This window comes from Haemorhous mexicanus, chromosome 11 (assembly GCF_027477595.1).
Source record: "Haemorhous mexicanus isolate bHaeMex1 chromosome 11, bHaeMex1.pri, whole genome shotgun sequence".
NCBI classification, from domain to species: domain Eukaryota; kingdom Metazoa; phylum Chordata; class Aves; order Passeriformes; family Fringillidae; genus Haemorhous; species Haemorhous mexicanus.
In genome coordinates this window covers 4,970,917-4,990,197 of record NC_082351.1, presented here as the reverse complement: position 1 = coordinate 4,990,197, position 19,281 = coordinate 4,970,917, and the positions used below count along the sequence as shown (strand labels likewise).

Here is a 19,281-nt window from a genome sequence, read left to right as displayed (position 1 = left end):
ATGTCCCAATAAAAGCCATGCTGCTGGAAATCCAGCTCCTTGTATTCCCCAGCAGTGCTGGAGGGGGCAGTTTGGGATGAGTTTGGGATGATTTGCTCTTGTTGAAGTGAATAATGCAGAGCGTGCCCTGCAGTTAAGAACTCCTCCTGTGCCATCTGCTTAAGCTTTGAGTTTTACAGCACAGCTCTCCTGTCTGGTTCTTCTCCATTTGTGGAGTCAGGTTATTCTCATATCCTCAGAGGGGTTTTAAAGGAAGAGAGGGCTCACCATTAATACCTCAGTCCTTTTTTCAATGAGATAAAATGTTATATTTCTATCTCAGGAGTACCTGGACTAGAAATAAGAAAAATCCCTCTTTCCAGGGTTATAAAACACCATTTATTTTCTCTCCCTGACAGTCCCAACAGGGTGTGAGAAACCAAGTTAGAGCTGCCTTTATGGGCGGAGAGAGGTGAGGCACTTGGATATGAATGATATCACACAGATTATTGAACAGAAGCTTTAACATTGGTTATACATGCACATACCAAGCAGCTTGGAGTGAAGTGAGCAAATGTGCACAGAGAAATACCAGTGCCTGTCTGTGCCAGCCAGCTGCAAACAGCACAAAGGAATGGAAATATTAAAAATATAGTAAGATATCAAGAAATATGTAAATTAATATATTAAAATGGAAAAAAAATTAAAATATTATATATTTCTGATAAACACACAGTGTTCTGAAAATGCTCTGCTTGCCTCCAGATTCCAGCCTGTTTTGAGAACCCCTGGGCCAACACTCTTACAAATGATGTTTTTCAATTATGTGGGGAAATATTTGCTCTGCCAGCATGTCAGGAGCACTAAGCCTAGCTTTTCAGGTTAGATTTTGCTGTTGGCAGGAAGGGCTGAAAAGGCTCCTTGCAATATTGGTGTGGCTGTCTCTCCCACAAAGGCTGACATCTCCATTGAATGGCCCCTGCTGGTTCCCAGCCCAGCAGGAGCTCCTGGGCTCTGAAAGGAGATTAAATCAGTGATTGCAGACTGGACAATGCCAGAAAGGGAAAGCCTGACCTAAAGGCGGGGACTTGTGCAGGGTTTTGTCACACCAGATCTGGGCTGGGCTCTTCAGCCACCTAATCCTGTATCCTACTCATTATGTCCCACAAGGAGAAGCTTGTGAGGGGTGTGCAAGAAATCTGTGAGAGCTTGCTAACGGGGAAGTTTGGGCCAAAGCTGGGAGTCAGAGATTTCCCCAAATCTGAGCTAATATTTACCACTGTAGCTCAGAAATTCTCCTTGCCAGAGGAACACTTAATCCATTTTAAATCCTGCTAATCTCCAGCTATCAGAGATATTTGTGCACCTGAATGAGAGGGGGGTGTTACAGAAGAATGAAATGACATCTCTAAGCTTGGAGGTCACCTTAAAGGTGATGGTGGGAGTAGTGGCTGATGTGGGTAACAGCCGCCTGCTTCTGTGGATTAAAATCACTTTTTAGAAGGGGAAATTGATGTGAAGGGACAACATCCAAAGCTGGGGTCTGGAGTGTGAGTCAGGACTCAGCTCAGAGCATGGGAGCTCTGAGATGACAGATGGAGATGAGCTTCACTCCCAGAGCTGTGACCTTGGACTCCTGCAGATGAAGCCAAGGTGATGTTAGGAACCCAAACTCTTATTTTGTCATTTCATGTCTATTAAAGGCTCAAAGACAATACCTAGAGATACACTTCCCCTGCTCTTCATGGATCTGGTGCATCCTTAGTCCTCCCCTGGCCTTCCACTGCAGTATTTCAGTAATTCCCATGGTGACTCAGGCGGAGTCATCTTTCTATTTAACACCTGCTAAGTGCTTGGGGTTTTTGAATTGATATTTTAGTTGTTTGTTTAATCTGTTTAACCTTTCCTCAAGCTCGGCACTGTGCAGGAAGGTGCTCCAAGCCTGTGGGACCCACTGGGTGAGAAGAATTTTATTTTCTGTCTGCTTTGAACCTGCCTCTGCTTTCATGAGCTAACTCACAGTTCCTGTGCTGAGAGACTGAACAATTCTCCCTAGTCATCTTCTGGATGAAAATTTTACAGACCCATTTCACATCTCTCCAAAGCTATCTCTCTTGCACATCTGCAAGTAGCTAAAATAATTTCCATGCCTTTTTTCCCACACTTGTTGCCTTTTCTAGGCCTCTTCCAGTTTAATTGGTTTCAGTGAAATGATCATTAATTTCCTTGTTCTGATACAGGTGTTCTGTGAATGTGCATAATTATTTTCTTTGTATTGTTCTCTGTTCCCTTTGTAATACATTTCAATATCTTATTTGCTTTCCTCCCTGCAGCTTAATAACTGAACAGATACATCCTAGAGTTATAAAGCTCAAAGTTGTAATTTTTCAGCAGCTGTAATAGAGTCTGAGTTCATTACTGTATCTGTTTCACTGAAGCTGAGAGTGTTGTTTGGGGTTGGTTTTGGTTTTTTGCCCCCAAAATGAATCTGATTTCATTTATTTGGTACCTGCCACCATCCCCTCACTCAGTGTCCTAGGATCATTCTGCAATTCTTCACAGTTGATCCTGGCTTTTCATATCTTGACTAACTGAGCAATTTAAAAGTCTTTTTTTCCAGTATTATTTCACTTAAAAATCAAATGATAATCACAATATTGTGGCTTTCCTTACCATGTGATATAAAGCAGATTTCTCCAACTAAAATACAGAAATCTCCAAACTAAACACATTTCCAGACTGCCAGCTGTGGTTGAAATTAGGATAAAGCCAAAGTTAGGTATCCATCTCCCTCTCAGTGGATATTCTGATCTGAATCCAAGCTTTGTGATTCAAATGCACTTTTAGTGGAGAGTTGAATCAAATTACTGAGGTGGAACTTCACTGCTTTTAGTTGCAGAGATTGGTTCAGACTCATCTCTGAGGGATGCTCTCTTCTGCAGGGTATAATGAGAGAGAAGCAATCTGAAATATCCTGGGGTTTAACATCAGACAGGGTGCAGCATTTTAGGCACAAATTAATCTTCTAAAATATAAAATCTAGAATGCATTTACAATGCACAACTTCATGCACTAAGTACATTACCAGTGTGTGCAGATGAATTTGTTTAATCAAGGAAGGAGGGGAAGCCCTTTAAATTTAAGGACACACAATCTAAGCCACCTAGGCTTTATTACACCTGTTTTATAGCACTCACCTCTGACCTGGCACTTTCTATATTATATTCTGGGCCAGATCATGGGTTTACAGTTTCACTTATAAAGTAATGGGAAAAATAAAGCATTTTTGTAAAGCTTGGCATGGCAGTATATGTTCCCAGAGTCCTGGGAGCACTTTTGTCACTGAAAAGTTCCTTCATTCTAAGTTTGGTTAAAATGCAAACCAAAATCCAAAAGCATTGGTTTGCTTCACTTCATTAAAAATATTAAAGCCCTGAAAGTGAACTTGGGTCTCTGCATGTTGAGCTGATGGATGGTTCATAAACCTGCTTTAAAAACAATGCAGTGCCTGGTTTTCTACTGTACTTCAGCAGCTCCCCCAGCCCACATTTGTCTTGCCCATTGTGAGCTGTTACAACACAGAACTCAATTCAAATGAGCCATTTAAATTTTAATTTTAGCTCTTCTGCAGGCTGCCTGAGGAGATTCAGGTGCCCATGACAAGGACAGCCCGGAGCACAGGGGACATGCACACGGAGCACAGGGGACATGCACACGTGGGTGGTGGAGCTTCCCCTCCTGGCAGAATGAGGGGGATTTCTCTGGAAATATCCCTCTGGAAAAAGGGATTTCTCTGCCCACCGTGCTGTGCAGGCAGCAGCCTGTGTCCCATGAAGTGGAGGAGCCCAGAGAGGAGCTGTGCTGCCTGCCCTGCCCATCCCCACTTGTGGGAATAGGAAAACAGAAACGTCCACAGACACTGAAGGGTTTGATCTGCAGCCTTGGGAGAAGCTTGGATTGATGTAAAAATACAATACACAGATATTAAGCAGAAGAATCACAAACTTATGTTTCTATAGTTGTAAGTAAGAAAATGCCTTAAGTAAGTGAGCAGCTGTCCTGATGAGATGGTGAAGGGTTTGTAGTGTAGGGTGGGGCTGTATGGAGTGAGCTGAGGGTTCAGAAGTTATAACAGAAGCATTTGTGTGCAAGTGAGACAGAAACCATTGGACAAAAGTATCCACAGTGCAGCAGAAGTGAGTGAAGGTGATGGGTTAGAAAAGCAAAATAAACCCTGTGGCAGCTGTGCATTGGGTTAGAAAGTTCTGTATTGCCTCTTAACAAAGAACCTGGGACTGCTCTTGAGCTGTGGCTGAATGCCTGCTCCTCTCATAGCCTCCAAGACTGATGTTTATCTGAGCTATAAATCCTTCTTAGCTTGAAAATTGTCCCACCCCTTCACATCTAAAGGTGCCAGTGACACCCCAGCACACTGTGTTCCCTGCAGCTCCATCCCCCACCCCACCTCTGATTTCAGCTCCATTCCGGGTCAGAAAAAGGCTGTGGAGGGAGGGAGGATGAAAGGAGGAGATGATTTGACAGCTCCTTTCTCATGGTAACAAGCAGAGCTGCTCCTTCTCCCCCCTCTGCTCTCTTTTCTTTCTTTAGAGAAGGAAGAATCCAGCTCTGCCTTCCAGGCACTGAGCAGACAAACTGGAGGGCTCAGGGTGGTTTGTGGGCTCTGCCCATGGAGTCATTGCTGTGTTTAGGGGTTATTTGCTGTTTGTTTCCTGGATATAATGACAGGTAAATGTGGATTAATAGAATCAAAGGCTTGGCTGGAGGACATGAGGTAGCAAAGCATCAATTACTTCCTGGTGATTTCTGCTCTGTGAGTCATGTTCCCTCAGGAAACAGAGACCCATTAATTTAGCTACTCCATGGGAACCTGCCACAGGAAAGCTCCCTCTGCTTGGAAGGGGAAGCAATAAATGCTGCCTTGAACAATTTTCTGTTCTAAAAACAACATCATTTGATACAGAGGTAATTTGGATTATAAGCAAGTATTATAAACAAGCACTGGAAATGAAGCAGAGCCATGTACATTCATTAATGGAAACACAGACCTTTCAGACTAAGGACCAGCTTCTCTCTCAACTTTTCCTTGTAACACTTTGAATATTTTCCTTTACTTTTTGCTTTGGTTGGATTAGAAATCTGAGGAAAAAATATCTTGCAACTAAGGAAACTGCTTCTTCAACATGGAACCAAAGTGAAGTAGTCAAGCAAGGTGCACCTTAACTAGCAGAAAACACTTGTTTGATGCAAGATATTGCTGCTTGCAGAAGCTGGGCCTTAACTGGTGAGGCTGGAGAACTGCAATTTAAACATAAATGACTTTGAATACTTCAAAACAAGTGCCAAGCCTTAGGGATTGACAGTTCCTCAATTTTATAAACAGTACAGGTCTAAACTCTAAGGATCTTAGATCCTTAATGATGGGGGTTTGATGTGAAATCAAAGCTTAGATCATTCATATCCTACACAGTATTTACCTCAAAAGCTTTATACTTATTTAATCTTCAAGTTTCCTATTTTTAAATGCATTTGAAGCATCCTTTGGAAACTGTAAATCATGATGAACAAAAACCCCCAAACCAAAGAGAGCAAAGCAGGCAGGAACAAGGGGAGAGGGAGGAAAGCAGCAAAGTGTAAGACTGACAGCACAGGAATAAACCTGGTGTATAATTCTGCTGTAGAGAGATTAACCACAGCTTTTCTGAGAGATCCCAACCCCTGGCTACACTGAAAGGTCTTTTGTTCCAAATCAGTGCATCTACCCAGGAATATCCTGGAGTGGTGGGAATATTTCACAGCTGGAAGGCTTCTGAAAAACCAGTCATATCCCAGCCAGGGCTCCAGAAGCACAGACACAGTTTTACTGACTAAATAAACAGACAACATCCTTATTCTTGGTTTTCTTGTTCTTTTTTCCCTACTGAAGGAATTGTCCCTGGGGAATGTGGACAGCAGTGGAAATTAGGTAGAGCCATGTACATTCATTAATGGAACACAGACCTTTCAGACTGAGGACCAGCTTCTCTCACCATTTTTGCTTATAACAGTTTGAAAATTTTTATTTTCTTTTTTTTTTTTTTTTGTTTTGTTTGAATTAGAAATCTGAGGAAAAATAGTTTGCAGCTAAGGAAACTATCTCTTCAACATGAAACCAAAGTGAAGTATTTAAATTTATTTCTTCTTTGTATCTTAAAGTGGTACTTTGATGTCATTGTGGTATTAAATGTCAATCAGGAAAGTGGTATTAGTGTCATTCAGACAGTGCCAGGGGGGCTCATGGGTGACAACAGAGTGATGCCCCACAAACCACAGGTGTATCCTTATTGGAAATACCACCCTTGCCTGTTTGCTGGCACAGAAATGGGTAGCAAAACCTCCTCTTCTCCAATTTTCACAAGCATTGGCTTTGCTCTGACTGCTCCTATTTCTGCCTCGTGTAATTTTGAGCCAAGCAGTGCCCCTTAGCAGCTCCAGGACAGTGAAAATGCTGCACTCAGAGCTTGGCTTAACCCTGCCAAAGCTTTAACCTTGGCTGAGCTGAGCCTGTGCAGCCCCAGATGCTCTGGTGCTGGGTGAGCTCACGCCAAGGACGTGGGATGGGGTCAGGACAGGGAGTGAAAGCAGAGCAGATGTGCAGGGAGCACCAGATTTTTCAGTGCTATGATTAATGGGACACCATGGACCCTCCCTGAAACGCTGTGCTGTGAGCAGAGGCTCTGCACAGAACAAAGCACAGGGCCTGATTTTGATTCTGGAGATTTATTGGAAGGTTTGGGGTCTTTCCACTGAAATCTGACTCCCAACACTCTGCTCCTGCAAGAGGTGATGGCTGCTGATGGCAATTAGCACTCCAGGTTCAGGCAGGTCAGGGAATAGTTTTCTCCTCAAGCAAGGAGGAACTGCAACCCACAGTCAGTCACAGCCTCTGCACCTTATTTTCCAAGTGGTTTAGGAACGATGCTGTGAAGTTGTTCCACAGAAGTAACTTCCTAATGTGTCACTGTGATGTTTTCTGAAAAATCCCTTCACCAGGATTTCTTCTCCTGGCAAGATGAGGAGCCCCAGCTTCTCCCTGTTTTGTTGCTTTGGAATGTGATTTGGAGAATTGTTTCCCCAGCATGTGAATTGTTTTAATTAATGGCCAATCCCCGCCAGTTGTGTCAGACTCTCTGAGTCTGTCAGGGCTTTTTATTATCATTCTTTTCCAGCCTTCTGATGGATCCTTTCTCTTTCTTTAGTATAGTTTTAGTATAGCATTTCTTATAATACAATATCATAATAAATAAACCTTCTAGAAACTTGGAGTCAAATTCTCATCTCTCACCTCATCCTGGGGACCCCCCAACAAAACCACAACACTAATGCTCACAGATTACATTTGGCAATTATTGGCCAACCATTTCTTTTTTTATGAAGTACATTCCTCTGTGGAACGGTGCACAGAACACAGGCAAATCCTGGATTACAGATACCTACAATAATGGTCAAGCTTCAGCCCATGCTTTATGTTTACAGTCTCTGATGTTGAGCTTTATCTTTGTGATCCCCTAAGGCCACACATACCTATTCATTTTTATCAGAATTTGCCAAATTTTCAGATGGGTATAATAAAAAGCTATAAAAATTGATAAAAATTCCTTTTTTCAGAGACCAGGAATAGTCTGAGTTAAAGCCAGTCTCTTGATGCATTTTACAACTTTCAGGTTGCTTGACTTGAGCACACAGATCAGGTTTCACAAGTGGAATTGTGAAAATATCATCGAATTAGAGAGTGGTTTGGGTTGGAAGGGACCTTAAAGTTAATTTTTAGATCTTTAGGTGGTCTTAAAGATCACCTGCCATAGGAGAGGTGGAATTAAGTATACCTGGATATCTCTTTTCTGTAATAAAGGACTGAAACAGATACATTGACCAGCTCCTTCTCCCCACCACCACCTCAGTCTCTGAATTTCTAGTCTGGGATTATCTCAGGACATGAGTCTGTAAGATCCATTTAACCCAAGTTTTACTTATAGTGCAGGACATCCTTGTCTACATTTTTTTTTCTGTTTTTTTCACTTTCCTTGGGATGTGACTGCAGTTCTCTTTAGGTTTTTTCATGGGCTGCAGTTCTGAATAGCTGAGGTTCAGATTCTCAGGCAGGTCCAGGGAAACACGCTGAGTACCACAAAGAGGATAACCCCAGCCAGGCATGAGAGAGGCAAATATCAGTCTGGATTTTAATCATGCTGCTAAGCAGGCAGATGAGACACTGACAAAGTTGAAAGGATACCCAGGAGGATGAAGGGAAGGGGACAGAACAGCAAACATGCGCAGTGATTTCAGCAGGAGTCCCAAACAGAACAAATATTTGCAGGGCTGCTGAGTAACTGCCTTGTGTCACTGGAGCTGCCTGCACTGTATTTCCTCACACCAGTGACATTTATTAGCTTAGCCCCAGGCTCCTGGGAGTCCAGGCAGGTTTAAATGCTGCTTGACAGGCTATCCCTGGGTGCCTCTGCTCCTGGCAGTGTGCTGAGGAACACGAGGGTATTTACAGGGTGGCTGGGGGCTGTTGGGATCCAGGACCACGGCTGGTGCTCGTTCTTGCTGTAACCCCAAACTCTGGACTGGGAGCTCTGCTTTCTGAGGGTCACAGCCTCTCATGGAGACTCCAGGGTTTGGGTTTGAAAAGGGTAGGGGAGGAAGTTTTTTCTTTAAAGTGATGATTGTGTGTGAAATCAGTCCTTCTGTGGGGGGGATAGGCAAGATGGGTAATCTGTTGATCATCCAGAAAGTTGGTGCTGTAAGAGAGTGGAGCACTGGGGGGATTGTACAAAGTCAGGGTGGCAGATGAAGGAGGGATATGCACAGCTGTCACCAAGCTCTGCCTGAACTTCCAGGCACTAATTCAGGGAAGAAAAGCTGCAGAAACACTGACTGTTCATCCCCTTGGCAAAAACGAATCTCTCTGGTGTAGGAGGGGTGAGCTCGATGCAAACCATGCACAGAAGGGCGGGGGAGGCAGCTGTGAAAGGCAGCTGGGGATGGGTGACAGAACCAGCAGCAGGGCTGGCAGGGCACTGCCACCCCTCCATCCCCAGGAAGGGATCAGCTGGAGGACAGCTCCAGCAGGGCCAGCAAAGGGAGCCAGGAGGGGCCAGGCGGGTGTCCCTGCGTGTGGCACTGCCATTGAGCCACCACCGATTCACTCCCACACAGCAAACACAGCCAGCAGATAAAAGGAGGATTTAGGGAGAAGCCAGGGAAAGCCTCCCCAGAATAAACACTGTAGACAAGAACCCAGCATGGAAAAAGGCAGGGAAGTGGCTACACTTTCAGTGTTGCAGCACCATGGGGTAAATGTTGCAGTTCTTTTGGGATAAATCAACTTGCAATTATGTGACTGGATTTGAAGTCAAGGCTTTGCTATTATTATTATGGAAAGCTTTGAAAGACTCTTGCATTTGAAATAAAAGTAGCCCTTCCACAGAAAGAGATGCTATACATTTTCTACACTGCCAAACTGATCTATTTAAATTGCTCTGCATAGTTCTCTCTACGATAAATAACAATACCTTCCATTATCCCCTTTTGTGAAATAAAAATGCTGCTTTAAAGTGTCCCCAATGACAGTAATCTGGTTCGCTTACTTAGCTTATGATTCTTTTATGACAAGTAGTCTAAGGTTTGTGTGATGGGAATATATTCACCTGCTACAGCTAACTTCTTCCAAACCTTGAAGCTCTGTGGTTTTTGGCAGACTTCTCTGTAATACAAAACTTCTTACACTCTTTAGTAGAAAACAATATCAGCTCCAGGCAGAGTTAGAAAATAAAAAGACATCAGTTCATCCAGAAGAATCTGAGTGTTTTCACAGATGAGCCTCTGCAAATTTAAAATTTCATTTCACTCTCTGAGCTCAGTTCCCTGAGTGCCATCAGTCCCTGCTCCTGTCCAAAGATTTCTTTCTCACCTGCACATCTGTCCAGCATATGCACACCCACAGCCTCCTCTCAAATTCTGTGCCACCTGGAACAAATTGCCAAGATGCCCCTCACCTCACAACAGCAAGGAGCTGGTATTGATGACAACAGTCAAGAAAAAATTGTCCAAATTTTCTTTACCATCTAATTTTTTATGCAGAAGAACAGTTCTAGGCTGCCTAAATATAAACCATTATCATTCTGACTGGAAATAACCTACTACAGACACCACAGACACCTTCTATTGTGTCTGAGTATTTCTTTCCTAGGGCTTTTTTTTTTTTTCCTGCACTTAATTGAGCTGATCCTCTATGGAATATTTCCATATTTCTCTCCTGTTCTTGGATTATTGAGATGGACTTGTTTGGTCCATCTTGTTATATTTTACAGGGTGAATAATTACCTGAGAAATTATTCAAAAGATCAGGGCACTGCCTCCTGAAAGAGAAGAAAAACTGAACTGCTTCCAGTATAAATAAACAAAAGCATAACTTTTTAGAAAAATTGACCCTGATGAAATAAATAAATGGAAAAAATTATGCTAGAGGCCTCAGCTATCATATTCAAAGGAAAATATGAGAGGCTGAAACAAACTTCTCTGCATTCCATGCCAAAAGGATTCCTACTCATTGACACATAGAAATGCTGATGGATAATTAAGTAATTTGGGAGACAGACCATGCATATGGGAACATTTTTGGTATTTTATGACCTCCTTCACTGACCTATGTAATTACTGTGCTGCTGACTAATGCAGCAACATAAACCCTCTGTCAACATCTCTATTATGAAGTTTATTTCAATTCTAAATGACCTTTCCTTTTATTCCTTACACTGGGATCAAAACCATGCTTCTTAAATCATTCTATTCCCTCCAGTGCTCTTAAAGAGAAAAAGAATATGGACACTTTATCAAGTAATCAATTTCTAAGCCACCTCCAATCTAGTATAGAAAACAAAGCCAACTTATATTTGGCAAGAACAATTCGTGTCAAACCAATCCAATTTCCATTTCTGACGGGGCAAATGGCTCAATGGGTGAAAGAAGCAGCAGATATGGCATTTTTACTGTAGTAATATTTTAATGTGTGGTATTTTTAGAAATAATACTTAGAAATCATAGGATTCTATTAGAATACATGCATGTTATCACCTTGTGCTGCAGCAGAACTTAGTGTGGGGAAAAAGGAAAAAATGGATTTTAGGGAATAGTGGTTAATGATTTGTCCTCTGGAAATAACTCCCTGGGCACTGCAAAAAAATGGAACTCGGCTGACTTCCTAAACTCTCCTGTCATCAGGCGCTGGCAATTACACACTTTTGATACAATACCAATGGTAAGTATACAATTTCTTGAGATGTCTTTTTCCTCTGAAATGAATTGAACTCCAGCTTTTCAGGAAGGAATTTATTGAGGTTTACCTTTATAGTTGAGCTGACTCACTAACTTAACAGGAATCAAAAAAGAAAAGCTGAAAGATAGTCCAGACAGAAACCTGAGACATTCATCAGAGTAGGAAGATCAGGATGGGCACCTGAAGAAAAGAACGATGAACTATTTGGTCAACTAGGCTGGTTTAGGAACCCAGTGATGGGACAGGGGCAGTTCAAGCCCTGGCACAGGAACCTGTGCACTCCGAAAAAGATCATGTTTAAGTCATACAGATTGCAGGAATATGAATCTGGAATATGAAATCAGGAATAGGTGATTATAATTACACACTCCAATTTAGGACAACATTTAATCACTTGCAGGTACTTAAAGACTTGCTTGACTAAATGCAAACTGTTGTTTCCTGCATTAGGGATTATAACTTAAGGGCACGGTTGGGATTTCAGATCTAAGTGATTGCAAGTTGATGAAGGTCTAGAAGAGGGATTTAGATGCTAAAAGAGCTTTTAAAATCTGATCCTAAAAGAAGAAAGCATTTCCTTGATAAATATGAAACTATAAACAGGAGCAGTGTGTAAAGCTCATAGATTAGAGTCATTCTTGAATATGATCCTCTCTGGAAGAAACTGGACTTTAGCTGGAGGAAACCTGTGGCTCACCAAGCCAGATAGGGTGAATTCTCAGCAGAGATACCTGCAATTGTCAGTGCTTTCTGCAGAACACCCAAATCCCCCCATTCCTCTCCAGCCCTACCTTGCAGCATTAGCTCTTGCCAACTGCAGACCCTGCTCACAAACTCTGTGTGGCAGCTGGCAGGGGAGAAAACTGCTCACTGGAAAGGTGACTGAAACACAGGCAGACTTTAACAGTACAGGTAACAGCAACCGAAAGACAGCCTGACTTAAGCAACAGGACAAGTGACACTCTTGCCAAGTGACAGCCAGAACCCTGTGGATTCCCAGCTGTCCCTCCCTCTCCATGCCTCAGCCAACCCATCTCTTCCCCTCACCAAGCACTCCCAGCAGCTCACCCGAGCCACACCCATGGATGTGGGCTCCTGCAGGTCAGGAGAAGGTGATTCTCTCGCAGCAGGAGGCGTTTGGGCTGCCTGAGCAGCAGCGTGAGCAAGCAGAGGGAGTGGGACAAGCTGGGACAGCCAAGGCTGCGTGGGGCAGAGCTGCTGCTGAACCCTTTCCTCACCCTAACACACAGCTCTGCACCGCTTATTCACCATTTTGTGCCGTTTGGGCCCCTTGTGTGCCACTCCGGGAACACGTGGAGTGGTGGGATTCCCTGTGTTATGGAATATGAGCACAGGCATGCAAGTCCCAGTTATCATTATGCATCTCTAAGTTAAACTGTTTGCACCAAGAGCTGTTTCACTGGATGGGGAGGTGCAGGTGCTTTGTGGCCAACAGAGAATCTCAGAGGCTGAAAGCTGGCCTGGGCCTCTGCTAAATGTGCTACAGGGCTAAAAAAGGGGTGTAGTTCCCACATGGTCAGTCCAGCACCATTCCTGAGCTTGACACTCACTTTAAATTAGCATACAATTAAAAAAGAAGTATTACAAATGAAGGTTGTCTTACAAGGAACATATAATTTACATTTCTAAACTGGCACTCTTTGTTTTGATGTAACCCATGAAGTTCCAGTTCTGCAAGGCCAGTGGACATTGTTGATTGCCTTTAACCTGTTTCAAGGTGATCTTTTTTAACCTTCATGGTACTTTGGAAAAGCAATTCCATAGGACAAGAACCCATCTTAAACCTTTGGTGCCCATGCCAAGGAGAAGGTGACAGCCCTGACAAGCTGTGTGATCCCTTTTAGCACCAGGAGTTGTGTCATTCCTCCAGAGTCCCCTGACAGTCACCTTGAACGTTACATGCCCTCGCAGGGGTTTTTAAATCCTACAGGTGTTTAAAGAAATGCTTCTATTTTCTTTGATCTTCTGCAACCATGCATGTATTAACATTCACAATGCTGCCAGAAAGACACTGGATAAAATGGTTCTTTTTAGAACTTCCTCACTTCATAAAACAGTACAATAGCTAGGATGCCACAAATAACTCACTATGAATTCTTCTTATAAGCAAACAGAGGAAGTGTGAGTTTAGGAAGAGGCAAGGACTTCAGAAGATGCAATTTATTAAAATACTAGATTTAGCGTGTAAGTAAAAATATGTCTAGACATACTGATTTTCTTTGGGTCAGTGAAAATATAAACTAGATTTTATTCCTTAGGTCAGTCTGGAACTTGGGCAGAAATGACTAACACTTAATAACCATCGGTGAGTCCAAGTTTGGTCTGAGGTTAAAAGCAACAAAAGCAGTGGACTATTAAATTTGTGACCAACTTTCTGACTCCTGGAAGGATTTGTTTATGCCGTTGCAAAAGTGGGGTTTAGTTGGCAAGTGTTTTTTGAGATTCCCACTCTATTATTTTGTGGGTTTAGGAACGTTTCAGCTTCCCTCCTCTATCACCTGTTCTCTCAGTGAAGAAGCAATGAAGTCACAGCAAGTTTCCAACCAGCAGCCAGAAGTTGTCCTTGTGTGCTTTTCCCCAATTCCTAGGACAAGCTGAAGAGCTTTTATACAAAATGGAGAGTCAGCCATCTGATTACAGCTGGCTTGGGATGGGACCTAAGGACCAGGAAAGGCAGTGGAAAAAGTCTGTTGGAAATGGTTTCTGAAGGACGTTCAGCAATTTGTGTTGGGGCTTTCCTGAAGCATTAGCATGCTGAGTTCTGTTGTTGTGTGTCTGAGGAGTGACTTCAGCTCTCTGCAGACCAGCACCCTTTGGCCTGGAAGACTGCTAGATCTCCTAAAGACCCCTACCAAGAAAATGGATGAGCAGCTTCTAATTTCCCTCTGGCCAGATTTTACAAGGTGTTCTGGAGACATCTAATAAGCCCCAACCAGAGATTCTCAAACTCACCTGTGCCCCAACACTGAATTTATAGGCACTTTTTGTCAGACTCCAACCTACCTGTAGTGCTGCAGTTGTGATTCCAGCTGCTGGATGTGTATTTGCAGATGTGGCACCTCCTTAGCTCTCACTTCCAGCTCCTTCACTTTGCCAAGACTGTTCAGGACAGCGTGTCTGGCCTCTTCCACCTTCCTCCTCGTCTCTGCCTGCTCCCTCTTCAGGTTACGGTTGCAATCTTCCAGGCTGACCAGAGCTTCCTGAGAGCTCTTCAGCTCCTTCTCCAGCTCCTGGCTGAACCTGATGGCTTCTTCAATCTGCCCATCCCTGGAGCTCCGCATGAGCTCCATTTCCTCCAGGACACTTTGGAGGCACTTGGTCTGGGCGTGCTTCTGTGTTAATGGTCTCTTCCTCCCTATGAAGCAGGATCCTCCTTCTCTATGGCTGGCATGGCTCTTCCACAGTCCCACCTGTAATGACCAGGAGCACAAAGCAGGGAGAAAATGATGGGCTTTAATGAAGACTGAAAGTGGCTGGATTGTGCTTTGTTGGTTTGGTTTTTTTTTTCAATCACATCGAGCTGATCAGCAACTAACTTTGCCAAATACAGAGACAAGGAAACAATCTCTGGAAAGTAGGTTTTAATAACTAGCTATGTATTTAATTTTCAACCTACACACTTATCATATTAGTGCACAAGTTTCTGTGTAGCTTTCATGTCATTACTATGGTCTGTACTCAGGAGTCAGGCAGTCTGCTGAAAAAGATATTTACAATGAAGTTGTGTTCAGAAGAAGAGAGCAGGGAGCAGCTGGGGGTGCTCTGAAGCTCTCCTCTTTGTCGTTTTCATTTATCCTGGGACCTCTGACTGGTGACTTTGTGTTTGCTGTCGATTTCCTTTCCCTTTTGCAGATGAAAATGGTAAAGGTGTCTCTGACCTGCCTTGCTGGACATTGGGAAGACAACAGTCATCTACTGCAAGTGGAAGTGTCACAGGTGGAGCAGAGTTCTGTCAGTGCTGTGTTAGTATCAAATCACACCTGGTGAGACCTGCCAGAACAATGGGTCCATGCTGCCCTTCCCTGCTCTGCCTGTTCCATGCTATTTCATGCCAGAGGAATTTAACTGCTGTTAAGTGTGTATGTGTGTCACTCGAGCCCGTACAGCAGAACCAGCAGAAACCAGCCCCGGAATTAATGGGGCTGTGCAGAGGAGCCCCAGACTATTCATCAGCCTGCCTGCAGAACTGGCTCCAACTCTGAACTCTTGTGACCACACTCTGAGGAAAACATCCTTCTAATATTCCTTACAGGCACTTCTGACTGAGACACTGCTTGTGCTTGTGCAGGCAGGAATCCAAAAGTTCTTTCTCACTTCAGGAAAAACCCTGCACTGGTGCACATCCAGCGTATGCTATCAGCACATCCTGACTGCGCGTGCAGTAGAAGAAACAGCAGCATTGTACGCGTGGGTTTGTTAAGCCGTAGTCCCCTACACGGTAAACAGAGTGCTCATCACAACTATATTTATGGTACACCGGTGCCATACATTTCTCCTTAAAGCCTCCCTGTAACCAAACTTTGCTAAAAAGTTAATGCCGACGATGAACGAGCAACTTCGGTCTCAGTCTGGCAGCGGAGGGGTTATAAACACCGACTCTCCGAGAGCAGCATCTCTCCTGAAGCACTCGGGGCCAGCCGAGCCGCCCCCGGGAGGCCGCTGCAGAAGCCGGCCCGGACTCACCTGCAGCGCCAGGCACCGCGCATCGCTGCTCTGCAGGGCGGCGCGCATGTCCTCCACCAGCTCCCGCAGGCTGCCGTTCTCCTCCTCCAGCTTGGCCATGCGGTCCTCGGCCTGCTCCAGCGCCACGATCTCCTCGTAGCACTCTCGGGAGCGGGGCCCCGGCGGCCGCCGCTCGGCGCTGCCCGCGGCTCCGCGGCCGGCGGGGTCGGTGCGGCGGCGGCGGCGGGGGCTGCGCAGGCGGATCTGGGTCTCGATGTGCTCGCTCTCCCGGCCCAGCGGCAGCCGCGGCCCCGCGCGGGTGCTGAAGTGGCCGCAGAGCCGCGCGTGGAACTGGCGGAAGGTGAGCTCGGCCGAGAGCCCGTCCCACAGCTCCGCGCACTCCTCGGGCTCCGCCGCCTCCTCCAGCCCCAGCACCTGGCACAGCGTGCGGAAGTCCTCGCCGGGGATGCGGCCCGAACCGGCGCAGTCCAAGTGGTGGAAGATCTCCTGCAGGTACTGGTCCAGGCCGGTGGCCAGCACGACGATCTCGTTCTCCACGCCGCGGTCCAGCCCGTAGTGGTAGGCGAGGGCGCTGACCAGCCACTGCGTGCGCCGGGCCGGCCGCCCGTAGGGGTCCCAGCCCTCAGGCGGCTCCATCGCGCCCGCCCGGCCCGCGGCGCTGCCCGAGCATCCTGAGCTCCCGCCCGGCCGAGCGCTCGGCCCCGGCCCGCGGCGGGGCGGGACGGGCGGGGCGGGGCCGCCACCGCTCCAGCGCCGCTCGCCGAGCGCTCGGCTCGCCCCGCAGCGGAGCCGTGTCCGCCTTTGTCCGGCACCAAAGAGGATTCCGGCAAAGCGGCTGGGTGCCAGCGTGCTCCGTTTGGCTGCCAAGCCTGCGCCCCAAGTGTCTTTCTCATTTCTTAACTCATTTCTCCCTTCTGCTTTCTCTTTAGCCCAAGCAACACAATGGCATCGCACAATCCACTTTGACAAGGAAGGCTTGTGAACGAGTGAGTGCTTCCACTAAACTAAAACCCCAATGTGCGTGAAAGCCCACCTTCTGTTCGCTCGGACCTGCTCCCCTCTGTAGATGAGGTGACTTTATGGTGTTGCTGGCTGGGTCTTAAGAGGTCTGGGACAGAGGTGAGTAAGCGTTAAACTCGTTCAAACGAGCTGCCCAGAGCAGCGACTTTAGTCTCTCTTTGGCTGGGGAGTAGGACCGGCGTTGTTGAACGCAGGCAGCAGCACCAGCAGGGCTCCTCCACCAGCAGGGACATGCCAGGAGTCAGGAGGGGACCGTGGCACCAGCCGTGCCCAAAGGCTCAACAGGGTGCCAAAGTCAGGTGCTGCTAACAGGCTGCATTAAGAGCCCAGGCAAGGCGTGGTGAACAGCAACCAGTTTGGGAGCCATCCAAGGAGTTCTGTCAAGAGCAAATCATTCTAATATTCTCTCTAGGACAAAAAAGGAGCAACCCAGCCTGGCTGATAGGTGAGGAAAGAGAATTCAACTTCATTTAAAGTGCTGCTCAATTCAGGGTTGGTTTTCTTTGAGTGAACTGATGCTAAGAAATATTTGCTCACGTCTGATGGGGTTTCTCTGCAAACAGGCTTGGATGAGAAATTTCTGACCACATTTGCTTTTGCTCTTTAAGATAAGAACCTGAGTAGCTTGGTTGAGGAATGGAGAATTGTTTGTAGCTCAGGAGGAGCCTTACATTTTAGCACAAGAGGAAGATAAGGCAAAGGTTGAAAAGCTTTCCCCTCCTGGACTGACACACTTCCAGAGGAGTCTGTGAGGAAAAGTCCCCTCAGTCACTGCCAGGGCTGTCTGCCTCCTCTGCAGGCTCAATATTCTGGGAGTTCAACAAGTCTCAGCTGCCACTGTATTTTCCTCTGAATATTTCTTGCTGTGCAGGACACAGGGGGAATATTTTGTGCTAGATTCTCCTCTGGGCTTTGAGGTAAATCTCAGTAATTCTGCTGATTGTTATGTCCAGATGAACATTTTATGGATAGCAATGAAAAGGGAAGTAGTAGTACCATGGAAAATTAATCGCTCAAAAGGTGAGTGTCATGGTTTGAGCTTGGCGCAATGCTAGTGCTTCTATGAGAATACTTTTTTTCTTGGTATCTATTGTGAGATGCGATCAGAGACAGAGCAGAGCAGGCTCTAACTTAAGATTGAAAGAAAAAAAAATGAACTTAAAACTACAAGGAAAAACACACAGAACACAGGATGAAAACTTTCTAAATTTCCTCCTCCTCCCCCCTCTAAATTTCTAATTCTGTTACTACTCTTTAGATTAATTCGCTCTCAGTCTATCACCACCTTTTAGATAATTAATTCTCAATTCTTCGAGAAGAGAGGAATCTTTCCCTCACTACAGACTTCTCCAGGAAAGAGTCAAAATTTCTCGTGTTTCTGTGTCACGTGTGGCACCGCCCGAAAAACATTTGCCATCGTGACTTCTTCTTTCTATGTCCTGTGCTCTCACCACTGCACATGGACTAGAGCTGCTTCTAGGGTTTTTTTCTTTAAGGATGTTTTGTCCAGTTTTAAAAAGAGCACAGTCTCTCTCTTTTTGGGACACTTGTCCCCCCCCAAATTTCACTCCTTGGGGTTGAGGGGTCTCTTGAACAGAGATCATCTTCTTCTTCTTCGAAGATGGAGGGCACTACTACTACTCTCTTCACTTGTCGTCTCTGTTTACACACTTTCACCGCACTCTCCTGGCTCTGAGCTATTGCTTTTCTCTAGAATGCAGTCTCTGTGTCACAGGAACTCAAGGGTTCTGCCATGGCTATTCAAGAAAAGTCCAGCCAAAGGCTACTCTATCATCTCTTCTTACCTAGGATTCTTCTCAACTTCTCTCAATGTCTTTCACTTGCTCATTTTCTTGCTATTCTACTCTATCTCTTCAACTTCAGGAAGAATCGGCATTTGCAAGGTTTCTGTCATCTCAAGAAGGGTTAAAAGTCTCAGGCTCTGCCGGTTTGGTTCATGAACTCCCACGGCTGACTGCCCTGCTGGGCACCCCCCTTCTTCTCTTTCACGCCAGCCGCGCTATCACAGGCACAGGCTGCTCTCTCTCTCTCTCTCCCTCCGGGGGGGAAATGGGGGATGGCTGCCCGAAGCCTCGCCGTGCTCTCTTCTACTCTTCGGCCCAGGCTTGGCCTACCTCCCTCCGGCCACATGGCTCCCCTCCCCCACCACCCAGCTCGGAGCAGAGCAGGGGAAGGTCTGCTCTCTTCTAAGACTGGAACTCAAAGAGAGTTTCCTCTGG

The 19,281-nt window shown here is 45.6% G+C and overlaps 2 protein-coding genes across 5 annotated transcripts in view; both read right to left on the bottom strand.

Annotated features, from left to right (window-relative positions):
- LOC132332130 (EF-hand and coiled-coil domain-containing protein 1-like) overlaps positions 1 to 14,925 on the bottom strand; it is a 35,847-nt gene extending 20,922 nt beyond the window's left edge. Inside the window, exon 1 of one of the 4 annotated variants that reach the window (XM_059856102.1) lies at positions 14,342 to 14,925. In XM_059856102.1, coding sequence (XP_059712085.1) covers positions 14,342 to 14,628 — 287 coding nt within the window. In that variant the 5' untranslated portion in view covers positions 14,629 to 14,925. The remainder of the gene's footprint in view (positions 1 to 14,341) is intronic. The other 3 variants (XM_059856103.1, XM_059856105.1, XM_059856104.1) reach the window with 3 other exon arrangements.
- A 961-nt stretch (positions 14,926 to 15,886) lies between these two features.
- LOC132332131 (EF-hand and coiled-coil domain-containing protein 1-like) lies at positions 15,887 to 16,724 on the bottom strand. Its single transcript, XM_059856106.1, has one exon. The coding sequence runs from the start codon at positions 16,655 to 16,657 to the stop codon at positions 15,902 to 15,904; it is 756 nt and encodes a 251-aa protein (XP_059712089.1). The 5' UTR covers positions 16,658 to 16,724; the 3' UTR covers positions 15,887 to 15,901.
- Between the last annotated feature and the right edge of the window lie 2,557 nt (positions 16,725 to 19,281).

What these genes read in the sequence shown, in the direction of transcription:
- LOC132332131 (XM_059856106.1), bottom strand. Translation starts at nt 16,657, where the DNA reads ATGGAGCCGCCTGAGGGCTGGGACCCCTACGGGCGGCCGGCCCGGCGC.